The following is a 26,452-nucleotide window of genomic DNA, read 5'->3' as shown; positions in this document are numbered from 1 at the left end:
GCTTTTCATTCATTCAGCCAGTATCTAATTGGGCACTTACTATATGTCTTGTTCTTTGTGGTCTTTGGGGATGTAACAGTAAACAAAAGAGGAAAAATAGAGAAATGGGGTGGCGAGCCTGTGTGTGTGACATTTTAAGTAAGGCAGGCCTCTGGGGAAAGTGAGATTTCAGCAATGACTGGATACCTAGGGGTGACCAGTCTGCTCCTGCATTAAAAGATAAACACTAAGAGGACCGGTTTCTCCCCTTTCTCTAGTGGCTGCTGTGTCTCCAGAACAGGCACATAATAGGTGCTCAATAAATACCATTTAAACAAAACAAAGAGAAGAATATGCGATGAAACTCTCAAGGAGGCCACCGATGGGAGATTTGTGCTTTTATGACCATCCACTGATTAACAAGAAGGTGGGAGGGACAGGGGCCTCATTAAACTTAAGGGGGTGGGGAGGACATCTTTGTGGTCAGATTACAAGACTTGGAGGATGGAGGTCATCACCAGATAAAGTGCCCTCCCCCTCCCCCTCCAAAGCAAATCTAAGTTCTCAGCCTCTGAATATTGTCCCTGGTCCCTGCTGGTTGGCCGGCCTGGCCCCCTGCAGCTCCCTTCCTGGCTTCCAGTTTAGCCATCACCCTGCCCCCTTTCCTCCCTCCTCCCCCCGCCCTTCTCCCTCCTCCCCCAGGGCTGTCCCTGTGCCCGGTGGGCAGGTCCTCACACGGGGAAGAGGGCTCCCTGGGAACAGAAGCAGGGGCAGGGGTGCCAAGCCCGCCCCGCCCCCAGCCCCGCTCCCTGGTGGGACACTGTCCCTTTAATAGACTCCCTCTGCCTGGCGCTCTGCGGCTGGGGAGTAAATTTCTCCCTGTCATCAGGTCGCGGGGAGAGGAGGAGGAGGAGGAGTTTGTTAATGTTCAGTTTGTTCAGCAGGATCGATGTTTGCTGGCATCGCCTCGCCCTGTCTTGTGTGTGTGTGAGAGTGTGTGTGTGTGTGTGTGTATGTGTGTGTGCATATGTGGGGGTGTGAGTGTGTGAGAGGAAGCGGGAGTGCGTGCGTGTGTGAGTGTGTCCGTGTGTGTCTGTGTGTGAGTGTGTGTGTGTGTGTGTGTGTGTGTGTGAGTGAGTGAATTCCAGATTTTCTGTCTTTCCCAAACCCGCGCCTGTCCTCTCGCATATCACTCACAGACGGGATCTGACAGCAGCCACAAACCTACAGTGAGTGATCTCTCCCCCCAGCGCGGATCCGCCATAGAGATCGGCCAGGAGGAGGAGGAAGAGGAGGAGGTGGAGGAGGAGGGAAAGGGGAGAAGGAGGAAGAAGAAAAAGAAGAAGAAACCACTACCTTCCCAGGATCGCCTTTTTTTTTTCTTCCTTATCTTTACGCGCGCGTGTGCGTGTGGCGCGTGTGCGCCCCTCGTCCCTTCCATCCGAACCCGGTCTTGGATGTTTAATAAAGAAATCAAGTGTCTCAACAGTCACAAAAAAAAACAAAAAACCAAAAAAAAAAAATCCAAAAAAGCAAAAACAAAAAGAGAGAGAGAAAGAGAGGAAAAAAAATTCCAAACAAACAAACAAACAAGGCACAGCCAACCTCTACTTCAAACCAGCCGGCACAAGCCACCCGTGTCTGCCACCCAGGAGGGGGGTCTCTGGCCCGCGGTGGAGGAGTTGCAGGGGGGATCGTCAGGGGGACAGAGGCCGAGACGCCCTAGGAGCCACCGGGCAGGAGGCGGAGGAGACCCGGCAGGCGAGCGAGACCGCGGGCCCCGCGCGCGGCTGGGGCTGGGGCGCCAGAAGTGGGACTGGAGCGAAGTTGAGCGATGCCAAGGAGGAAACAGCAGGCACCCAAGCGGGCGGCAGGTAAGAGAAGGCTCCGCTTCGGGGCTGCCCCTCGGCCGCTCTGTGCGCAGAGCCCCTCGCTGCCCTCCTGGCCCTGGTGCCCAGGATGCCAGCCCCCCAGCTTTCTGGGGAGTCGCTCGGGTATCCCTCTCTGCCCTGAGGATAACCCCGTCCTCTCTCGCCTTCTCAGATCTCCTGAATCCTCCCCTCCGCAGGCTCTGGTTGGGTGGGGGTGCTATCCCACCAAGCCTTCCCTCCTTAAACTTTTTTCCCCCTACCCTCCACCCCACCCCTAACTTTCTCTCCCAGTCTGTTTCTTGCTTCTTGGGCCAAAGTTGGGCTGAGGATTTGGGGTGCGGGGTAGCAGACAGTCCTTCCACCCCCTCTTCCCTCTGCGTGGTCAGTGCCAGGACTCCTGGCCTGGAGGGACAGCGGTTTTCTCTCCCTGGGGTTGGGGCACTGAAGTGTCCAAGTGCGAGCCCTGCCCAAGCCCGGGCTGCAGGCTGGCTTTGGGGTGAGCACTGGGAGTTGAGCTTTGATCGCCAAGGTGGAAAAAAACCGCTTCAGGAAACGCATGAACCTTTTGAATATGTTTGCTAAAAGGATCCACGTTTGGAAACCTAATCAACACTCTCCCTTCTCTTAAAGAGGGTGGGGGTGCCCCATAGAATATTGGCACGGCTCTGGTTTTTCTTTGCCCGGAGAGAGTTGCAAACTTTGTAAATTGATTTGTGTGGTAGGAACTATCCCATCTGAATCCTCACTTACCACCACCCCACCTCACCCCAAAAAAAGAGAGGAACAGGTTAATGGATCAGCACAATAGACCTGCTAAAGGATTTTTTTTTTCTCTTTTGGGTTGCTTAATTGCTTTTTTAATAGTATGCTGGGGTTTTGTTTCTCGGAAGTGTAATATGAAAGTTCATTTTTCTCCTGCCAGACCCACCCACTGAAAAATCAGCTTTCCACTTGATTGCTAGTTTTGATTTGACATTTGATTGATCACCTGTCATCTCGCTGCCTTTGATCTATTCATTCTTGATATATATCAATAAATCACTCACCATGGTAACTCAGAGTGCCAGTGACGCAAGCCTTGCCCTCTGGATTCAGAGCCAGACATGCACAATTATTATCTTGTTTGGCTTTTAATGTGGGCGTTTTTATTTCTTTGTGTCCTTTAGTTGAATCGGGGCTTAGCAAAAAGCTTCAGTTGTTTTTCTTCCCCGTCTCTGTCTTTACCCTCAAGCTTTAGGCAGCATCAGTTCAGGCTGGTCCCCGGCAGACCCACCACCACATTTCCTTCTGTTTCTACTCGCGCAAAACATGGGAGAAGTTCGGAGGAGCACTTTCCTAAACTTTGCAAAGCCACCCTCAGAACAAATCCAAAGTTAGCTCCAAATCTGGGCAAAGTGGGTGTTTGTGTCTGAACAGGCTGGACCACCAAGCTCATCCTCCATCGTGGCCCGATTCCAGCCCGAATGGCAGTACATGTGCTCCGAGATATCCACAATTATCTTCCCTTCTGAGCGCAGAGCTGCCGTGTGGAGATTGCTTCAAATCGCATGCGGAAATATCATTTATAAAGCTTTGATTCGTGCATTGCCCGATCGTTTCCCTTAGAGCAAAATCATTAAAACATTTTAGTACGATGCATGTTTAGAACCTACCTAGTGAGTGAGGTGATCTTTTTACAACTCTACCTCTTTTGAAAACAGTTTCTCTCTCTTACCCAGGTCCCCTTCTACATTGAACTGACTTATTTTTTAAACTTAGATTGCTCTGTGGTCTGACAGCTTTGGGGTGCACCCTGGCCTTCTGGACTCAGGAAGAGTAAGCCTGCTCCGTCTAGTTCTGGCAACACAAGTTTAAGTGCAGCTAGATTAGTAGAGATAACGTCCTCATTGTTGTCCCAAAAGAGAACCCCGGGCAACAGTCCAGAAAGAAGTGATACTGCCCTGAAAATTACTCTTTTTTCCCCCCTTGTTGTTCCGGTAAAGGCCATCAACCAACTAGGCAGTAATTTAAATTACCAGAATGACTGGACACGTCTCCTTTGGTAAGCTCATTACAAAAAGTGCATTGCTCAGAATTGCACTACTTGGCTTATAATTATTTTCTGATCAATGAGGATCCAGGTGTACGTAACATAATGCTGCATCACATTATTTAAATCAGGTCCTTTCATTAAGCTGATATCTCCTGGTGCTGGCCTGCCTGCTTACTGTAGAGGGTGTGTGTGTGAGAAAGTTGTGACTGTAGTTTCAATTTTCTGGCCTATTGTATTCCTACTGTCTTTATATGTTTGTTTTCGTGGTTTTTATTATTTTCACTGAAGAAGTAGAACCCCTGGTCAAGCTGAAAGGGAGTGATTCATTTCGTACACAATGGGGCCCCTCCTGCAGTATTTATTTGCACACATATTAATAAGGCGGGTATTTTTGCACGCAATGTTTCTTTCCTCTGAAGTCATCGCTGCTGTGCTGTTTCAGCCGAGGTGGCCATTGCCGAGGAAAGTTCGCTACTTTGGGATTCTTTAGCCAGTTAGCGTGCAGGGGGGTGCAGAAGGTGGGTCCTAGGAAGATGGCCATCCTAACTTGTATCACGGCTTAAAATTAAACACAAAGCACAACTGTAAGTAATTACTCCCATGGCCTGATGCTGAAAGCTTGATTTCCAGCTTGATTAATGAATAATGTAAGATAGAAAAAGCCTGTGAGTGAATCAGAGATGAGACTATCCTTCCCAAGCCCTGTGTGAGGCAATTGGATTCCTTTGCGTTATTAGTTTTAAGTTCCATGTTTCAAGGAATCAATTAGAGAGCTTTCTAATAAAGCAGGTATCCAGATAGAATGAGGGAGATGATACAAGGATGGGGGGGTTTTAGTCCTTATTTGTTATATTCCTCCCCCCTCAAAGGGCAGAGATCTGAGGTAGGCAGTTCTCTCTAAGGAAACAGCTAAGGCAGAACATTTCCCAAATGTCATTCCCCCTGACTTTCCTAAAGCTGTGCTATTCCACCATACTGTTACTTCGGGCAAGGAAAAAAAAAGTTTAGAAAGCAGCCTACGGTACCTCAGGGGTTTGTGAGAATATTGCAGAATTCTATACCGGCATCTGCCCCGCACTGTCCGTTTTAGGGAAGATGGAGAAGATGGCAGGAAGGTAAAACAAAACAGAACAGTGTTTGGATATGTTTGTATTTTGCAGGATACAGAGTAGTTCACATTTTTAAATTGTAGATTTGCACGCTACCGTTGTTTCTGTTTTCTACAATCTATCGCGGTCTCTGTACACACACGTGTAGTACATAATTTTATTTCACCATCCCGAACTATTGTTTTCGTGTAGTGCCAGCCAATTGCGGTACAACGCAGAATATTTGGGGATCGTCTACGTGTGAATATCTAATGTGTATATAAATGATAGGGTTCTGCTCCTGCCCACCCAGAGAGATGAAACGCTTCCTTCTTGCTGACTCTCAAAAGCTCTCTGACGACCCAGATCTCTCGGCAAAGTCTTGCAGGAAGGAACAGCTCCCTCGATTTATTTTGTTTATTTACTACGGAGATGAATAATGCAGATTTTGTTTGCATGGATGTCCTTGTGTAGCAGTAAACATTAGACTATTAGCAATCATTACTTAAAAGTTGCAATTTGCACCTTAATAGCACAGGTTATTTACATGGGAAACATTCAGCAGGGACCATTCAGGATACTGCAGTGGAGAGGAGAGATGGCCTGAGCAATCTGCTTTCGGCCTCATGACAGCCAGCAGTGGCTGGATGCACCAGTGAGGTCTCAGGGCGGGAGGGGGCAGGGGCTCAGGGGGAAGTGTACCTGTAATTTACTGGCAAGTGGGGTGAGATGCAATAGAATAGGAATTGGAGTGGAGAAGGGACCTGGACCTCTCACTTTGTTTAAACATACTTCCGAAAGCCAAGTTCACATCTTGGAGATGTAAATACCACAGGCTAGAGACCCCCTTCACCTACTCAAACAGTATGCATTTAACAGATGAATGGAAATAATAAGCGCACGCACACCCCCCGCAGGGGGTCAGCGGCATGAACTGTCCTGGCTAGTCTGGTTATTTAAGGCAGATGCCTGGAAAAATGAAGGACAGCTGCCTTACACACGCAGCCTCCACACAGTGTTTTGGATGGACATTGATTACTTAAGTGGTCTTCTCCCGAGCCCTGTCCTGACTTCCTTCTCCCACCCTCACCTCACCCTTAAAGACTCAGATTGAATGGGACAGTTCAAAAGCCCATTTGTTTTAGGCATTTATTGATTTCATTTTTAATCTGCCATATCAGGACACAATACATTAACCCTAATCAGCAGATTGCAAGTGACAGGGAGTTGGAGTGGAAGCAGGTAAGGGAGGGGGGCTTTGAGAAACTTCTGGACAGTGAAACTCTCCTTGAGGTTGGGGGTCGGACACTGGGGCTTACTTTTGAGGAGGGTGGAAGCATTCCTCAGAAATACTGCGCATTTGTTTTCCTACCAGCCATCTCGGTTCTCTTGCTAGATTCTATTGCTACCGTTAGGGGAAACTTCACACCCAACAAATACCTCCCAGGCATCTTTAGCAGGTCTGTCCCTTGAAGCATTTTGCCTTTTGTCACATTCTCCAACAGAGGGTTATGCTATCATTTTATCTCAGCTGACTTCTCACTCCTTTGATGGAATTTCTCCAACTGGATAATACCTGGGATGATCTATGTATCTTCCCAGTGGCTTGGGAACTGTACTCTCAATTGAGCAGGTTTTAAAGGGGCCCTGAGCCTGGCATTATTCAAGGCCGGGGATCTGATGCACTTCTGCTCCCGGCCGGGGCTGAGCTTAGGAAAATCAGCCAGGAAGAAGACCCAGGCCCTGTCCATGTTGGTGCCGGGGCTGTAACCAGCTGACAGGACCCGCGCTAAATGTCCCGGGTGCAGCTTCCTTTCCATCCCGGTATTTGTACTATCAGTTTTATTTAGGTATGTCATGGTCTGGGAAGACTCAGCCACGATTTCAAAGGCAGTGCCTGCATCCACCCAAGTTCCTTTCAGATGCACAGAATTGCTTGACAAATTCTATATTAAGACCAGGCATACGCAGAGTATCATTTGCGTTTGATGCAAAGTCAGTTGGAAATACATTAAACCAACGGTTAGAGAGTGCCTTGCATGGCTTCCCCGAAGCAGTGCCTTTCATTACCTATTTAATTACAATCAAATTGAGCGACTTTTAAAAAGAACAAAAAATCACAGTGGTATTAAAAGAAGCTCGGCACACAAATGATTTTATTGCTTCTCAAGTTGAGAATGCTGTTATATTTTATTTCTTTGGGAGAAATTTATTTTCATTTTCTAATGTTGTGATCAATCCAGAGTGTGTTTTCTGTCGTCTGTCTCTACCTTCCTACAGCCTGCTCAGCCTGGAAGAGGTTTTTCCCTATCCAATTTTCAATAATTGGCACCAATTTGTATTTTTTATTATTTTAAGTTGTGTAAGTTCCATTTAAAGTTAGAAATTCTCTTGTTCCTTAGGGGGACCCTTGGCAAGCAGCTCTTTGCTTGTGAGGGAGCTTAGTCATTCTAACCACATAAGAAACAGCCTCGTGGAGGTCGATTACCTGGATGTTGCAGTAAGAAAAAGCACCGTGTGCCGCAGGCCTGTCATACAACCCTGTTTTCACTGGTTTACAATTTCTTCTTCTTTTTTTTTTTTTTTAACTACTACTGACCTCTCTGTCATTTACTTTAGGAACTTTTTTTCAGAGAAAATAGCCTAGGGATAGCACTTAAAGTGGGTTTCAAAATACGCTGGGTCTTGAGGAAGTAATAATAAAAACTAGAGACTTTACAGCCCCAATCTCCACTCCTGGACTATGTCCGCAGACTCCTAGGCAGGCGCCTGTGCGAACACATGGTTCCGAATCTAACCTGGACATTAATGAGTGTCTCTGGCCATGTGGCCGTATTCGTGTTGCTCATTTTGTCGGAGGAGCCATCAGGAGAGTATCGGACGCAGGTCCTTTATGAAGACACCGAACACATAGGCAGACACACAGAAAAGAAATCTGAGATGCATGCGGGACTTGCTGATATATTTATTTTCAAAGCAAACTCCATGGGTGAAATGATCCAATAATGTGGAGCGATTTGGAAGTCTTTAAAATAGCCATGTGCAGTTACCAAGCGTTGCCTCTCTCGCTCTTTTCACATTCCCCCCACAGAAAAAGATGCCCCCTGGGCCTCCTCAAATATTTTGTGATGCCGAAGCAATGCCTAACATTGTTTAAAACTGTAGAAATTAGAATTCAGGAGGCATGGCTAGGTAATCCTATTATTAACATATCAGTATTTAGCTCTGCTTAACAACAGAGAGGTGCACAATGCAAAAGTTTTAGCGATCATGAGCTTGGAGAAATTACTCGGGGAAAAGAAATTCTTGGATCACATTTGAAAGCATTTGTCTTGCGTTTTGCTCATCTAAGCGAGGGCTACCTTTCTACCTGTGTTGGAATGCTACTGAGCAGTTAAAACACAGAAACAAAACTATTGGTTGATGGATGCAGCAACCCGGGCGCATCTCAAGGGGATTGTGTTGATTTTAAAAAGTCAATTCCAAAGGTATCACATAGGATAGGATATGGTTCTATGTATATCACATTTTGAAATGACCAAAGTATAGAGAATTAGATGGCCGAAAGTTGCCGGGTGGCCAGAGGTTGGGGACTGAGCGAGGGTGCGATGAGGCAGTGGGCTAGGGAGGAGGGTGGGCAGGGCTGTGAACGGCCAGAAGGAGGGGTCCTTGTGGTGCTGGAATGTTCTGTATCGTGACTCTGGTGGTGGATACGCAAGCCTACACAGGTGATAAAATTTCACAGAACTAAATACACACACGGACGTGCACAGACGCACGTGTAAAACCAGTGAAATCTGAGTCACGGGAGTGGATTGCTCAATGTTCATTTCCTCCTTGTGAGACTGTTCTATATCGTTTTGTACCCAGTTAGGGGAAACTGGTGGAGGGGTACATGGGATGTCTCCGAATTATTTCTTATAACTATGTGTGAATCTGCAATTATCTCTAAGTACAATGTTTTTTAAAAAGAAGAAACGGGGTAGGAGAGGCGGACAGAGGCAGATCACGTGTGGCCTTTGAGATTTGATTCTCCGTGTGGTGGGACGCCACGGGGAGGGGTTCCAGCAGGGAAGCCATATGATCTGGCTGGGTTACTAGCAGAACGTAAGCACGTGGGGTATTTCAGTGCTGTGTGGACTTGGGCGTGTTGGCCCGGCCAGTTGACGTACCGGGCCCTCCGTGATGGTGAGGAGGATGCTCCAAGCGAGAGAGGAGCCCCTGGAGATAACCACGGCCCAGCCTTTATGGAGGAAGGGCTGATGCTCGGATGGGTGGCATCGGGAGGCTGTGGAAGGGCAAATGTGAAGAGCCCAGCAAACCTGGGATCCAATTGCAGCTCCTCCCTAATTAAAGGGAGTTCCTTAACCTTGCTGCACCCCAGTTTCCCTATCTGCCAAGTGGGGACATGATTGCTCCCCTCACATTGTGTGTGACAGTGAGATAATGTGATGTCCATGAAACCTTTGGTGCTGTCTCTGGCACTTACATTGCATCTTCTTCATAAAAAAAAAAAAAAAAATGGTTTTATTTTCTTTCTTGTTTGTTTGTGTTTTTTTGTGTTTTTGTTTTTTTTATGTAGGAATTCCAGGAGAAATCTAGGCTCTTGAATTAGTCCTTGGTACCTATCAGGCACTAAATAAATATTTCCTGATGAATAAATGAGGCTGTAAATAAATGAATGAATAAATACTTTAATTACTGTATTACTTTGTATACTAATTAATTACTTTTGAGTATAAGGATCTCTTTTACACATCTAACATTTTTTGGCAGAACTCTACCAATCATGATCATGAATATTTATCAATTGAGGAAATATTAATGACAAAGCCTCAGATTTTAGTAATAAACTTGTATTCCCTTCATTGTGGCCCCATCCGCCTTTAAGTGAGGAGCAGTGATCCGCCTTTTTGCCATAGATGTTGTGTATTCATCTTAGAGGCAGTGTTTGCTGATGATCTGGATTTGCACACTTTCTTGGGAAGCAGAGCCCCTGGGATGGAGCAAGGCTGGTGGAGGGGAGGGGTCAAGGATCCTCACTTCCCAGAGGTCACCTCCCCTCTCCTCCCTGCAGGTGCTCTGCCTTCCAGCCCAGCAGGCTTCAGGCTCTCCCAGCCTCTCAGGGTTTGGCAACTCTCACCTCCCCCACCTGCAAACCTGGGCTCATCCCCTCAGGCCCCAGGCGCCAAAGCTTAGGGGTTGTTAAGCTAATAGGAGAAGGCTACAGGCTGTTTCCTGGTAACGCCTTCTTCACTGTTTAATTGTCACCTTCAGATATGCCTGAGAGAGGGAAGGCGAGGCTGGCTGGTGCCTGTGAAGGTGTATCTTAGGACAAAGAGATTGGGACCTCAGGGGGCACGGGGTGGGGTGGAGTGGGGGGGGTTTCTGCTGCCTTCGAACCTGTGTTTAACCAATATTCCTGAAGCTGTGCTGTGTACCGGGTGCTGTGGGGGTGCTGGAACCCAGCCTTGAGCGGGACTGACCCGATGCCTGCCTTCCTGGAGCTGGCATTCACAAACCAGCAGGTCACAAACCAGCCCGCAGATATCTGTCACAGCTGCCAAGGCGTGGCAAGTGCAGGAGAAATTAGGAGGGTCTGGGGAGGCAAGTGCAACCTCAGGGGAGGGCAGTTCCAAGCAGGTCTGAGAGCAGAGCTGGGGTGTGCAGTGGGGAGCACTGGAGGAGCAGCCAGGAGGCCAGGGTGCTGGAGCACAGGGACGGAGGGTGAGGGACAAGGACAGAGGGATAGGGATGGGGGTCCTAAGTGAAGCAGGGGGCCTTGGGGGACAAGGGAGCAGAGAGAGACAGGCTCTGACTCAGGTGTGTTCAGGATCGTTATGGCTGCCATATACTCACCAGGGACAAGCAGGTGGACCACCTAGGTGGCTCCAGCATCAGCCCCGCCAGAAGCAGGTGATGACTTGGGCCAGGCTGGAGGTGGAGGAGATGGGGGACTTGGTCAAAAGGTAGACAGGATGGGTGGAAAACTGCAGGTGGTACGAGTGGAAGAAAGCTGTAAATAATAGTTTTGAAAAGCTATGTTTGTCCTATTAATATTTTCTCTCATTCTTTCTTTTACATCTCTCCTCTTGTTATATATTAGGTAGTTACTGCCAATTGTCAGTCTGTGTTTTCTGAGCCGAAGTGGAGAGGAGGGAAAGTGTTGGGAGCTGCGTTTATTCTAGAATTGCCCGTCCTGGGGGAGGCCACTCTTCAGGAAGCACATTTCCTGGGGCCCTGGAAATACCCCTCCACCCAGCTCCCCATCTGGGCAGCCTCTGCCCTCACACAAGGGCTCCTTCTCCCCCAAGGCCCCTCCTCTTGCTGTGACCTCACCCACCTTCTCCTCCCAGGCTTCCAACGTCCTCATTAGCAAACAGACCCACTAAAAGGCCTCTCCATGGGTTTTTACAGGGATTCATTGAGACGAATCAGATAACATGCTTAGCACATGCCTGGTGCATGGTAAGTGGTCAATACATTTGAGCCCATACATTAACAAGCTAATAATCCCCCTCAGGCCTTGATTTCCTAATCGGTAAACAGGAGCACTAAAGTCCCACTGCTGGGTTCTTGGGAGGAGCACATGATTAGCAACAGCAAAGCGCTTGGAACAGTGTCTCACACACAGTAAGCGCTCAATACATGTTAAGTTACTAAAAGCACCACATTGATGATGAGCTTGTGACCTGGAGATGAGGGTGCATGTGAGGAGGAAGGAGCAAGACCACTCACCCCAACCACCGTCTTCCCCATGGAAGCTGCGGGCGCCTCGCTCCCCTGCCCAGCCTGGTGTGCTCTGTGCGGTTCACCTGGAAGGCGAGCCCAACCCGGAGCACTGCGAAGCCAGGGCTGCCCCGTCCTGGTGTCAATGGTTTTACGTGCCACTGCGTCAGGCACACGTGGGAAACAATGCCCCCTCTGAGCACGGGGTCAATGCCCAAGTTAATCAATGAGGAAGTCTCGTGGGAGTCTTCTACACGCTCCTGCACGTGGTGATCAGCAAGAGCAGACCTCAGCTTCAGAGACGTCAGCAACCCACACATCCAGTGGAAAATACAATAATAACACTGGACTGTCATGGTCCAATGATCGTCCCTTATGACACATAATGCCGTTTCCACTGGCTGCAGTGACATAAATTTCATTTTCAAATAAAAATATGTACGCAAATAAAGGAGGGAGTGATTATCAGGAAATGAATTTAGAAAGCAACAGCTGGGGGGAGGATGTTGCACACACCATGAGGAGGATGGGCCCGGATGACTACATGTGAGGACTCTGTAGACGTGCAGGCCTGGGCGGGGCAGGGGTTGGTGAACCAGCTGTGAGCAAGGGCTGCCAAGTCACCCTCAGGTCAGAGAAACGCCTGGAAAACAGAGGCTTTCATCAAAACTTCAAATAACTCAGAAAATGAGAGGGAGCCCCACCCAACCCGCACCCCCGGGATACCAGAGAGCAGCTCTGGGAAGTGCTCAGGGCCCAGGACATTCGCCACCGTGAGGGACTGGGCATCCCCTCTGCACTGCGCTGCAATGGGCCCGTGCTCCAGCACTATGTGGCATCCTCATCGCTTGGAGAACTGGTTAAAGGCAAACCTACAGATTCCCAGGCCAGAGCCTAGCCCTGCTGACTCCTTAGGGTGGGGATGAGGCCCCCGAATACCCACTACGGCTTTGAATTACAGGATATTTGGAGGAAATCAAGTTCCCTCCTCTTCCTCCTGCTCCTCTACTCCCCTCCCTCCTTTTTCTTCTCTCTCTCTCTCTCTCTCTCTCTCTCTCTCTCTCTCTCTCTCTCTCTCTTTCCCTCTCCCTCTCTTTCCCTCTCCCTCTCCTTCTCCCTCTCCCTCTCCCAAATACCAAAGTACTTAAATATTTCAACAATTATTTGAGAAGTCCATTTTCACTTTTTTTGCTTTTAGTCAACAGGAAAAATAAATATAAGTAGTTCCTCTTTCCACTCTTACTCTCTCATGGCAATCACCTATGTTTTTAGAAATGGTGGGGACCACTTTCTCTAATGTATCACAACCGAGAAATGCATCCATTTAGGCACTTTTCTACCTGGTCACAGCACCAAGCATCGGAGCCCAGAGAACCCCTGCGTTAAGGAGAGAGACAAGCAACCCAGGGAGTATGGCGGGGGGTGGGGTGGGAGGGTGGGAGGGTGGGAGGGGGTTGTCTGCTCAGGAGCCAGCTGGCACCCTGGGAGCTGCAGTCCAGAGACAAAAAGTAGTGAAAGGAACTGCCCAGACCTGGTTCTTTATCTCTTACTCTCTCTCAGATTCTGGAAACCCTGTTGGACCAGAGGGCGGAAAACCTGGCTTAATTCTCTGAAACCACCTCCACGTTCTTGTACCCTTTTCATATATTCTCACACGTACCTCAGTGATTCCTCTTCTTTTTCTCTCCATTAATTCCCTCTCTCTGTCCTGGTTCTCTCCAGGAATCGGACTTCCAAGCCCTTTTCTGCGAGCATCTGTGCCTCCATGGGCGAGCGGGATAAAAACGATGCTGGCAATGACGAAGAATGTGATGATAGTAGAATGGTCATGGTCACATAGCTACTATTTACTGATGGGGATAGCACTAAACCAAAATGTATATATACTTCGTAGTTTGCCAAGCATTGACTACGTACAGTCCATTTACATAAAGTCTCTCCCCACTACATCCCACAGGGTGGGTATTATTATTGGCCCATTGAATAGATAAGGAAATTAAGTGTTGAAAATTTCAAGTATCTTGAAGATCACGCAAGCTTTTAATTAGGGTCTGCCTATCAGAATCCGAGTTCTTGGACACTGTGCTTTGTCTCTTCTCACATTATTTAATGTTCAGCAGCAAACAGGCCTATAAATAAGCGCTCACAGTCTAGTACAGAACCTTGCAGACCAAGAGCGTGAGTTGAAATCTAGTGAAAGTAAGTCAATTTTGTCAAAGAAAAAAAAAAAAAAAGAGAGAGAGGAGTTCATTTTGCTTATCTAAATCCCTGAACGCCATCTTAAAAGTTGACCCTTTGAAGATGTTTTTTTTAATTGGGATTTTGAAAACCCCTTGTGTTTTCCACAATGGCGTTTTCATAAGTCCATTCCTGTTTTATTAGACAAAAGTGGAAAAACACATGATAACCCCCGACGCGGTCCACCTGGGGCATCTCAAGAAGCAGTCGGGCTCACCCACTTCCTGCAGCCCCTTCGAGGGTGTGTCCTGGAGTCAAACGCTGCCCATCTGTCCCCCGGAGTCTCGGGCAGGCCCTGCCTCTTCCTGGCCGTCACACACATGGGCCACACGCAATGACGAGGACCGTTATTTCTCTCAGCGAATGGAAAGCGGCCCTCACAGATCTTTCCCTTTAGAATCTCTTAAAATATTTATGGTCAGGGTCTGTAAAGGTGTTTCTTACTTGTAAGTATTTAATTATAGGTGACATTTAAATGAGTACTCTAAGTAATATGAAAAAAAAGATGACCTCCAAATTCAAAAGGTGGTATCTCAGAGGGAAAATGTTGCTTACAACAGAAATCATAATAGGATCTTTCATAAAAATAAAAAATCAGCAATTGTTTTTAGTTGGTGGTGGTAAGAAGGAAGGGGTTATTATATTTGTTGTTACTTTTTTAAATATGGGTAGTTTTAATATGTTTTGATTTCTTAATTAATATTAATTGACATAATATCCCATTAGTTTCAGATGTACATCCTAGTGATTTGCTAGTTACATATCTTACAAAATGATCCCCACAATAAATCTAGTTACCACCTGTCACCATACAAAGTTATTAGAATACTAGAGGCCTGGTGCACGAAATTCGTGCACTGTGGGGGGGGGGGGTTGTCCCTCAGCCCAGCCTGCACTCTCTCCAATCTGGGACCCCTCAGAGGATGTCCAACTGCCAGTTTAGGCCTGATCCCTGTGGAATTGGGCCTAAACCTGCAGTCAGACATCCCTCTCACAATTCAGGACTGCTAGCTCCCAACTGCTTGCCTGCCTGCCAGCCTGATCAACCCCTAACCACTCCCCTGTCAGCCTGATCAATGCCTAACTGCTCCCCTGCTAGCCTCATTGCCCCCAACTGCCCTCCCCTTGCTGGCCTGATTGCCCACAACTACCCTCCCCTGCCAGCCATCTTGTGGTAACCATCTTTGACCACATGGAGTGGCCATCTTGTGCGAGGGTGTGAGGGTCAATTTGCATATTACCTCTTTATTATATAGGATTATATAGGATTATTGGCCATATTCACTATGCTGTACATTACATTCTCATGACTTTCTTATTTATAATTGGACATTTGTACTTTTTAATCTTCTTCACCTATTTTGCTCAGCCCTGAAGCCGGGACTCCCCTCTTTAGTAACCATCAGTTTGCTTCCTGTATCTATGATCCTGTTTCTGTTTCATTTTGTTTGCTCATTTGTTTTGTTTTTTAGATGCCACATATAAGGGAAATCATACCATACTTGTCTTTCTCTGTTTGACCTGTTGCACTTAGCATAATATCCACTGGATCCATGCATGATGTTGCAAATGGCACGATTTCATTACGTTTACTGGCTGAGTAATATTCCATTGTATATATGCACCATCTCTCTGTGGACACTTAGGTTACTTCCATACCTTGGCTATTGTAAATATTGCTGCAGTGAAAAAGGGATACATAATCTCTTCAAATTAGTGTTCTCGTTTTCTTTGAATAAATACTCAGGAGTGGAATTGTGGGATCATAGTTCTAATTTTAATTTTTTGAGGCAGCTCCATACTGTTTTCCTTAGTGGCTACACCATTTTACATTTTCGTAGCATAAGTGGCATTTTGAAACAAACCTTTGTAATAATACAAAGTTTGGCAAAGTGCCTAGCTATCTGATTTGAGGTTATTTTAATGAGAAATGAAATGAAATTATCATCCTATTTTATTGTCTTTAACATAAATCTTTTCTTTATTAATATTGGATGGAAATAGTCAATCAGATGAATTAGAAGAAGAAAGAACATAAGATGAGCTTATTTCACACGATCAGCAAATTTCAGATATAAAGGAATTGCACTTTGCAGATAAAGTTAAGTCCTCTTTAAACACCAAACTTACAATCTCTGAGCCTCAGTCCTGTAAAGTAGGCATAAGGAGGGTCTTACTTCCAAGCACCATTATAAGGATTTAAAAATGGGTACTTATTAAGTACTTAGAATCGTGCGTAGCGCATAATGTGTTCAGCAAGTATGATTACTTCCCCATCACTCTCTCCCTGGAGAGAGGCACTGCTAAGGATTTGGTGTGGATAGCTTCCATTATTTATAGTTTTACCGGCATGTATATGTAGCTGGGAGCATCATTATACTTTCATATATGTTTTAAAATTTTTTATGTAAATAGGTTCACACTATATTTTACAAGTTGGCTTTATCACTCTGTTTGGGGCTCTATCCCTGTATATAGGAAGGTAGGTAGGTAGAGAAAGAAACAAGGAGAGAGTGAAAGAGAAGACAGGTTTAAAAAAAATAGAGCTAATTCATTTTATATGCTTTATCCTATTCCACCATAAGCATGTGCATTTTTACTCATTTATCAATTCCTTTGTTAATAGGCTTTTAGCATATTTTAAAGTTTTCAATATCACATAATCCTATACTTCATATTCTTGGGAATTTTTACAATTGTCATATAAGTAATTTGCATAGAGATAAACGCTTGTGAGATTTTACTGCGTTTAGCGTGAGGATCAGCTGAGAAACATAAACAGGAATATCTCATACTTTGAACATTGTTGAGACGTTGCTGAGATGCACACCTCCCTAACCAAACATCTAAGCGACTGACTTGCACCGAGTAGGCACTTGCTAGCTGTCTGCTTGGAGTAGGTAAACGGAACATAAATAAAATACGTCAATAATCCCAATAAGGAGTGAGACTCAGCCAGCCATCAGAAGGGCTTGTACCCAAGAACATCAAGAGAACTCCTCCTCGCTGCCTTGGGGTGGGGTGGGGGCAGAGGAAATGAAAAGAAAAGCATGAACAGACAAGAAGTGGCCTCTCTCCGAGTGAGTAAGGGACAGAACTTCTCAGCTGGAGGGCTGCTGCCTGTGGACGCTGGAGCTCGTGGGGGGCGCGTGGGCCCGGGGTCAGGAAAGGCTTCCCTGTGTCATGTCACACGGTGAATCATTAACAGTTAGTGCTGGAGTTGGACGTGTGAACAGTTCAAGGGCACCCAGCGAACATGTATGGCGTGCACTGCCTGGTGCTGGCGGTGCAACTATGGATAAGCAGGACCCCAAGGTCTGGAGGGTTCACGTGGTACCAGATGCTTTTCACAGCCAAGTCCAGCGCCATCCTCAGGACGGGTGTTGTGTGCGTGTGCACCGTGGGTCTGTTTCATGGTGGGTGTGAGTTGTGGACATGCACATATTAGATGTGTTGTGAACGTGAGTAGATTTCCTGTGCGACTAGATTAGGCATGTTGTGGTGTTGCTCTGTGTGTCTGGGGGGAAGGAGTATAAATGAAGTCTGTGTTTGTGGGGGGCGAGGTCTATGCATGTGTTCCTGCCAAGGCTGAGCTACTCACGGACCCAGCGCACAGCTCTTTGGGACTTTCCCGGTGAACATGAGATCGATGTCACAGGGCATGTTCCCAGGGAGTCTCGGTGGCACTGCCCTCTCCTCCTGGTGATGTACACGAGTGAGAGGGAAGCAGAGCCATAGCGACACCCAGGTCCCTTGCACAGGAAAATTAGCCCTCGATGGGGAAGTTGCCAGTGACAGATCCTAATACCAGGAAGCAGGCTCTACACCCTCTTGTCATTTCTGTTTCCTTTTCCATGTCAGGGATTCAGCTTTCAAATCGTGGGGGCCACTTCATTTTTAAAATATATATATTTTATTGATTTTTTTACAGAGAGGAAGGGAGAGGAATAGAGAGTTAGAAACATTGATGAGAGAGAAACATCGATCAGCTGCCTCTTGCACACCTCCTACTGGGGAGGTGCCCGCAATCAAGGTACATGCCCTTGACCGGAATCGAACCTGGGACCTTTCAGTCCACAGGCTGAGGCTCTATCCACTGAGCCAAACCGGTTAGGGCGGGGCCACTTCATTTGCTGTACCTGGAGCACAGTAGGTGTTTCGAATGAATACATGAATGAATGATGAAGGATTGAACAAATGAATGAACAAGAGGTCATCCATGGTTCTTGGAGCCTCTGGGATAGTTACTAGTAGATACCACAGGGCTGAATGTAGTAGGGTCTGAGTACATGTTGTTGAATGACTGAGTGAGTGCACGCAGGTTCTCATGTGAATGCATGCTCATCTCAGAAGCAGACCTGCAATCCTAAGAACACAGTTCCCGGGTGCGGTTTTGTTCTTCCTCCGTGATCCCATAGGAGTACCTCGTCTGCTGTCCCTTTGGTTTAATTATTGTGCTTTGAGATCAGCATGGCAGCCTGCTGTTTACTGTCAAGCCACACTGCAAATGGAGGGATAGAGGAGGGGGAGTCTCTATTATCCAGGTACGGCACTTCCCCGAAGATCCTTCTCTTGTAGAGAGGCGAAAGGAAGGTGGAAAATTGGGGCTATGCGTTTCCAGACTTGCCAAGACATCAACCAAAAATCTGGGTTGCTCCTTCCATAAATGTTTAATAAGTTTTCTCATCCTGTGACTAAGGTTAAACAAATGTGAGTCCTTTGAGGAATTATTTACTGGAAGTAAAGTTATAGCATCAACATCTGTGCTTCCAATCATTTAGATGAGGAATAGGTGGGATAAATCATGGGTAAGTCCCACAAATAACTTCTGTGTTTCATCTCCGGGGAAGAGTAGGTAACTCCTTTAGGTGCTTTCTCTATTGGAATTTAGCTTTTTTATTATTATTATTCATTTCATTACCTTCAAAGAATACGTCTTCGCTTTTTTTTGTGTGTGTGTGTGGAAAGTTACCATAAAAACATCTACAATAAAGGACCTAGAAATTTCTCTCAGGGAATCTGGCTATTTCAGCCAACATTCTCATTTGGGAATGGGCTAACAGTTCCAATATATAACATCCATATAATTTAACCTCATAAATTTGTTTTTTTCACAGTGATGTAATGGGGAGACTGACCTGGAGTTTGTAAATGTTCCCTGCTCCATGCATTCCCCTGGGCAACATAACATTCTAGACAGTGTTTTATGTGCCCTGATTAAAATATAACGTATTCCTGCATTTCCTGTGGACTGACCCGTTAGTACGCTTAGAAGAACATTGAAGGAACACAAAGATATTTTCAAATGTATAACAATGCTCTGTGTGAGGTGTTTCTCTCTCTCTCTTTCTCCTCCCCCCCACCCCACTCTCTCTTTCTCTTTTTTTGTAAACAATGATCTGATTTTCATTTTAGACCACAATCCCCTGAGCTTACTCCACAAGAAAAGTTTTGTGCTTTGGTCTAACTTTTGAGTCTGCCACTGCACTCCGATAAATAAACAGGAATACTGTTTGTAATTCCGATTTGAATTCTCAGGCACAGGCTTTGAGCTGCTCTCCAGCCATGGATGGAAGGAATTGGGCAACTTCATGGGGAGTCACCCAGGATAAAACAGTAGCAATGGAAACGTACAACCTTCTTTATTAAAGAAAAAAATATATTAACAAAAATGAGGGGAAGGGCTTCCTATAGATCTTGCATTATGAAAACAATAGCTGTGACAAATACAGGGTGGGGCAAAAGTAGTTTTATAGTTGTTTGAATGGAAACTAATATAATAATTAATAAATAATAATAATACAAGAATAAGCTCTGTGTTTTGTGTACTCACAACTGTAAGTCACACCCTGTATTATACCCAACAAACCCATGTGTGGATTGAGATGTTGCAATTTTCTATAAAAGAAACACAGAATAAAAATAAAAGGCAGTCCTTGCTTCCAGAGGAGCAAAAGAAAATTTATGGGGTGAGGGCTTAAGCTTGAAACTTTGCTGGGTCAACACGGATGCTGCCCGATAACTTTTCCAGGGTACAAGGCTCATTCCAGGAGTAATCGGAAAGAGGCATGGAAACTGTGTGAGGGAAGGAGGGTTGGATGGATTAAATTGATTCATGGAAGATAAGTTCCTTGAAATGAGTGTTTGTATTTGGGAGCCATTTTTTTATTCATTCAATAGATACTTACTAATTTCTACTTTTTTAAAGACCCTGTACTGTGTGCCAGGGCTACAGGGATAAACAAGGCATAGCCCAGTATTCAGAGGTTAGTAATGGAGCATAGAATAAAGCCAAGGAGGGAGAGAGAGAAGGTTGGGTGGATGGATGGATGTATAGATGCATGCATGAATAGATGGATGGATGGATGGATGGATGGATGGATGGATGGATGGAGAAATGGAAGGTTTTTTCTCTCTCTTTTTCTTTTTTAAACAATGGATAGATGGATAGATGATTGGATGGGTGGGTGCATGCATGGCTGCATGGATAGATGAATGGATAGTTAGATGGATTTTTCTCTCTATTTTTCTTTTAAAACAATAGATAGATGGATAGATACATGGATGTAGGCATGGATGGATGGATGCATGGATGGATGCATAGATGGATGGATGGATGGATGCATGGACGGATGGATGGGTGAAGATGATCTGTGATTCACTAAGAACTCAAACTCATTTCCATTTGTATGCTTGCTTCTGGAGCTAATTATTGATCTTCCTGGTTTTATCCCAGGAAGCCCCTGACATGTTCATTATGATAGTTCCCTGATTTCTCTTCTGATTAATCTTTCCTGAACCCAGGTCCCTTCTTTCTTGCATATTAGCCCTTTTCAGCTCTTATGAGCAATAACTTGCTGTGAGGTTGGACAAATGGATTGGTGGATAGATGATTGGGTGGGTGGATAGATGGATGGGTATCCAGATTTGTCCCTCATTGGCCACTCTGGGTATTTTTCACTGCTCACCACTACCCTTAATGTTATTAACCTTTCCTTCCTTTTGTTCCCTAAAACTATTATGAACAGTCTCGTGAGCATTTACCGAGAGTAAATAAATAATGATACAAGAATAAACGCTCCCCAGCTTCATGCCAGGCCTGGCATGTCTCTCCATGCCAGGCACGGTCCCACTTGACTTTACACCCACCTGACTTCATTTAGCCTTCCTCTCAATGAGGGGAGAGATACACTGCTAATGTTCCCATTTTCCAAGTAATAAAATGGAGGCATAGAACCGTTGCGTAATTTGCTCACCTAGCAGATATATAGTGAAACTAGGACTTACACCCGGCTGTGTTTGACTCCAAAGCCACACTCAGTACCTAGCTCTAGAAGCCCAATTTTTATTCTGATGAACCTGCTGCAGCCTGTGTTTCATAACACATCATCTGTGTGACTCAGCCTTGGCACCAGAGGGCTGGGACTGGGACAGGTCTCTCTCTTTGACTCCGCCTTCTTCTCTTCTCGATCGGATTCTCTACACATGGTGATCACAGTGGTCACCTGGCAGCGTCTGGTTTAGCGATTCTGGCCAGAGAGCACCTGCCCCAAAGGATCCCCAGCAAATGCCACGGGGTTTACATTGGCCCGTGTGGGTTGGTGACCCTCCCTGAACCATGGCTGGCCTGCCTCCCCTCTGTGCGCACCCAGCGTCACGGGAGCTATGAATAAGGTGATGTTACCATAATAAGAGAGGATGGCTCTCAGGCCTGCAAAGCCAATGATGCTCTGAAAGGTTGCAGCCCATTGGCTTTGAGCTCAGAGGTTCAAGTCCAGGTTGAACCTTCTAAGCACTAGTTTCTTACTTTTGAAAAAAATTCCCCTCCTCCCACATGGGGTTGCCCAGTAGATTATGGATTATGTATGGAGTGCGCCTAATGCATGCTTGGCACATAAGTAAGTGCTCAGCGAGTGGGAGTGAATGTGGTGGTTGGGAACTACTGGAACAGCAATGTTTAACGGTCTGGAGAAAGAGGTATGTTCTTCTCAGGTCTTTGTTGATGCTTCTGGGCACAGCATAATGAACAGGTGACGTAGAGTGGACGTCGAGGTGAAATCCGACTCCTGGGACGAACGAGCCAGCAGGATTCAAAGACCCACATCCCAGGTCTAGCTCACTGTAGCTTCCTTCTGGTTAGGGTCGAAAGTTCTTCGCAACCTTCCCTTCCTTTCGGGTTTTGACTTATTTATTAATTAGGCAAAATGGCAATCGACGAGCCTGAAATGATAAAGATGCTCATGATTTTAAAAAGGCTTGTGTGTGTCAGGAATGAAAGATGGGGTGAGGCTGAATGGGAGGAAAATGGAAGTCAGAGTTACCCCAAGGGGAGTCAGGGCCCGCTCTCCCCAGGCAAGAACGGGTCAGAGATGGGCTCCCGTGGGGCTGAGGAAGCCGGAGTTGGTTTGATTCCCTTTGCTGTGTGTGGGGCTTGTTCAGAGAGTACCTGGTGGGGTGGCATTGTGCTTCCCTGCAGAAAACTGACATAGCAAGAGGAGCCATCGCATGCGGGTTAGAGAAGCGCCCTGCTCCGCGGTGCCCCCTCTGCCTGCAGCACCCCAGCCGGTGGCGGGTGGTGTGCGTGCTGGAGCGGCGGGTCCCAGGCGTGTGCAATGCTCCGTAGAAGCCTCTCCTGGTCAGGAGCTCCTCACTTGCTGTGCTCTGAAAGCTGCTGGAAAGGTAGTGAGGCTTCATAGGAGCCACCTCTGACGTGAAGCTGCAGAGGCGAGTACTTCAAGTGAGCAGCCAGCCCAGGGGGCCGCGTGCCACCTTTGTTCGGGGACATTCCTAGGGAGCCGCTGGGATTGCTTACAAGGGCCTCTTTGCTTCTTGGGCCCATATTTGTCACCCAGATTGTCTTAGGAAGACAGTCAGGAGGCCTGGGAGAGAGGCCCGGAGGCAGAGTGCAGGCAGCCAGGCAGGCGGGGCTCGCTCCCAGCTCGCTCTCCCAGAGCCGGTTGCCTGCTCCTGCTCGCCAGCATCTTACTGATCCCCGCCCTGACAGCCACACCCCTGCAGGGTCAGTGCTGCTCAGTGGACTGCTGTCCGCGATGGCTAATCCCTCTGGACAGAGGAGCCTGGGCCCTCTCAGGCACCTGCAGCAGCAGCAAAAGCACCCCAGTCCCGTGATCCTTTAATGATGCAATTTGAGCTGATTTACTGTTTGTAAGATTTCGTTTCAATCCTATGCATGGCTATGACTGCATTTCAAAGCTTATCTATAAACTTGTGTATCTGTACGCAAATGCAAATACAAATAGAGGTTTCTTTACTGCAAGCCTGGCTTGCTTCTGAAAAATACACATGGGCTGTCCTTCCCAGAGTTTCTGAATTGCACCTCCCACACCAAAGCGTTTCTGTGGGGCAGAAGCAGCCTGTTTGGGATATGCCGCCTAGAATTGGGGCCGACCAAGTGTCAACTGAAGGACTCGCTGGGAAAAAGCACCAACTCCACTTGAACCTTAGAGTTTTCCAAAGGGTTGCCAAGCTCCAGGCCAAGGGTTACGCTCTGTGACAGCTGCGAGGTGGGCTGGTCCATCCAGAGGAATCTTGGGAAAATCCCTGGCCTAACTCCACCCACTACCCACTCACAGGGATGAAGTCATGGCTGAAACCTTCGTACTCACACTGTGGTCTGTGGGCATCTCCATGGAACCTGTTAGAAATGCAGACCCACCCACAGGCCCTGTCCGGTCCCACTGAGTCAGAATCAGCGTGTTTGAGGTCCAGGGGATTCCGGAGCCTCACGCACTAGACAAGAATCAGCCTCCAGGCCCCTGCAGGGCTGGCTCCTCCTACCGTCTGCCAGGAAACCCTCACATCCCCTCCTCCTGCGCTCGGCCTTGCTCTGACCTCCTCACCCCCAGCTGTCCCTCCTCCTGTCCAGCCAACACCGTCACATAGTCCAGATCTCACTCAGGGAAACCTTTCCTGAGCCTTTAGACTGCCAGATCCAGCCCGGCCCCAGCATCGCGGGCCTGAGAGGACCATGCATCCCGCGGCTTTGTTCCTTTCAGGGCTGACGTTTTCTGATTCTTGGTGTGTTTGTTTCCCATCCATCTCTCCCCACGGAGAGTAAGTGCCTGAGGTCAGGGGTCGTGACTGGTTTATCACCTGCGTGTCCTAAGGCCCTGGGGTGGGGTCCAGCACATGGCAGAAGCTCCAGCAATGTTAGTCCAATAAACAGATGCTCACAAACAGCCTATATAAGGAGGACCCTTATTGGCATATTACTTGCTACTCAGTTTATCCTTTTAGGAATTGTCAGAAAATTTCTAGACCTATCTTCTCTTTATTGAATTCCAGCTGACAAGAAAACCAGCACAACAGAGCCACTACCTATTAAACATTGTCCACATAGTGAACGTTAGCCTATTTAATACTCCCAACATTTCACACGTTTGATAAAGGAATGAATATATAAACTGAGGCTTAACACAGTGATTTCAGATTAAACAGCAAGGGGGTGTCGGGACCAGGAGACAGGCTCCATTCTTAACTCCAACACAAGGAGGCTGGCGTCATGCTCCGCCTTGGGGTGGCCACCAGCTGGGCCCCCTAAGAGGCACAGAGTTCCCTGTTCACCCCGCGGCCACAGATCTTTACTGACTACACCTACTGTGTGCTAAGCACCATTGTAGGCTTTGGGAACTACAGTGAACAAAAGTATCAGGTCCCTGCTGTCAGGGGGCAGAGCCAACATACATGGAAGACGCAGGCAGTGAAAGGGGCCACGGGGAGAAATCAAGCCTGGCAAAGGCAGGAGGGCGAGGAAGAGGACTGCTTATTGTAGGGCCTTTGCCTCCTTCACTGCTGCGTCCCCAGCCCTTAGCTCAAGGCCTGGCACGTAATACATGCTCATTTAACATCAGTTGTTGACTGACTGACCAATGGACTCCACTGTTTACAAAGGGGGCTGACACGAGCTGTGTTGTATGTGACCATAAAACAGAGCAGAGAGAATGGGCCCGTCTGGGGACTGGAATTTCTGACCCTGTTGTCCAGATTAGGCTCCTCTTATGCCACAGGTTTGTAGCTGGAATCATCAGAACCACTTCCAGAATTTTAAAAAACACACTCAAGTGTTCAGCTTATTCCTTGGGCGAATTTCAGAAGTAGAGTTTCCAGAGGGGGACTCAGCATGCGTTTTTAAAAACACTGGCACAGCAGAGTCTGGCCTGCATAGGTCGAGACTGCATGCTCCAACCCGTTGAAATAACGCCGTCTATCATTTAGCGAAGCCTACTGTGTGTCAGGCAGAGTACTCCGAGGCAAAGTGCGGCCTCAGCAGGAGAGAAGATGAGGATGATGAAGAGGACAAAAACAACAGTGGACGTTTACTGAGCAGCTGCTTTGCACCCACTGTCTCATCTTCATAGCCATCCCATATGTGTTTTATGTCTCACTGTGGAAAGTTCAGAGATGATTCAAATCAATATCAGATACGTGGTTTCGTGCAGGGATTGACAAATTACTGCCCAGGAGCAAATGCAGCCCACCTCTTGTTTTTGTCTGACTTATGAGTCAGAATGCCTTTTACATTTTCAATGTCTGGGGGAAAACATGTGGGAATTTGTTTTCTCCCATGTTACATAAGCACCTACATAACATCCTTGATTTTGCCTGTCGCCTCGCAAAGCATAAAACCTGTGCGGTCTGTCCCCTCCAGGAACAGTTTGCTGCCCCCTCTCCAGAGCGTTGCTTTCCAACTGGTTATATGCATTAGGTAGTCACATGCAAGGTAATTTTAGGTGGAACAAGCATGATTTCTGAGCAGTTATGGTTTTAATGTGTTGTGCACTTAGAAAGGGGAAGTATAACTGATACATTAAAACCATGGTTTCATGGGTATTATTGCTAAATTCAATGTAAAGAAAAAAAGAAAAACAATCCATTTGAAATCAATTTTGAAAACAGAAGTAACTAATGGCACAGCTAGTCTTGAGATAAACCCAAAGTCAGAGGTGAGGGAGAGCACAGCAGTGGTGTCCAGAGCCAGAAAGTGGACGTGCAGGAAAAAGGAGAGCAATGGGAGCAATTGAACTTGGACGAGGACCGATGGGAGGTGAGCAATGGCGACAGCCCCTTCCATTTTTAATATTCTGTGAGTTTGCGTTTCTCAGAACCCTTGTTTTTCAGGACTCTGTGATCTCTTGGGGTCTCTTCCAGCCTCTGATTCTCTGAACCTGTCCCCGGGAGATCCTGACACAAGCCGGGGGTTGTCCAGGATTCGTTGTAGCTCAGGGCGCAGCCGGCCTGTGTGTTCCCTTCTGCAGACTTAGAAAGACAGATGAGCGAGCCGCGCTGGGTTCAGAGGTTTGGTGGGGAGTCTCAGAGGCACTCCAGTTCGGCCCGAGTGGAAAGGGGAGAACATTTGATAATTGCTGTTGCTATTCTGAGGCACAGATAGCAGAGATTGGGGGAAGCAGGATGAAAAATCACCTTAAAACAACTAAGACTGTAACACAGGAACTGTTTGAACCCAGGGGAGGCCGGTCTGGTTTTTTAATGACGTG

The 26,452-nt window shown here is 47.0% G+C and overlaps 1 protein-coding gene across 2 annotated transcripts in view; it reads left to right on the top strand.

Moving 5' to 3' along the window:
* Positions 1-948: 948 nt before the first annotated feature.
* The window catches only part of TSHZ2 (teashirt zinc finger homeobox 2), a 437,495-nt gene continuing 411,991 nt past the window's right edge, over positions 949-26,452 (top strand). For both annotated transcript variants that reach the window (XM_079783349.1, XM_079783348.1), the window contains exon 1: positions 949-1,853. In XM_079783349.1, coding sequence (XP_079639475.1) covers positions 1,814-1,853 — 40 coding nt within the window. In that variant the 5' untranslated portion in view covers positions 949-1,813. The remainder of the gene's footprint in view (positions 1,854-26,452) is intronic.

This window comes from Cnephaeus nilssonii (assembly GCF_951640355.1).
Source record: "Cnephaeus nilssonii genome assembly, chromosome: 11".
Lineage (NCBI taxonomy): Eukaryota > Metazoa > Chordata > Mammalia > Chiroptera > Vespertilionidae > Cnephaeus > Cnephaeus nilssonii.
The sequence above is the reverse complement of the archived record's forward strand: the minus strand, read 5'-3'. Positions and strand labels throughout refer to the sequence as shown.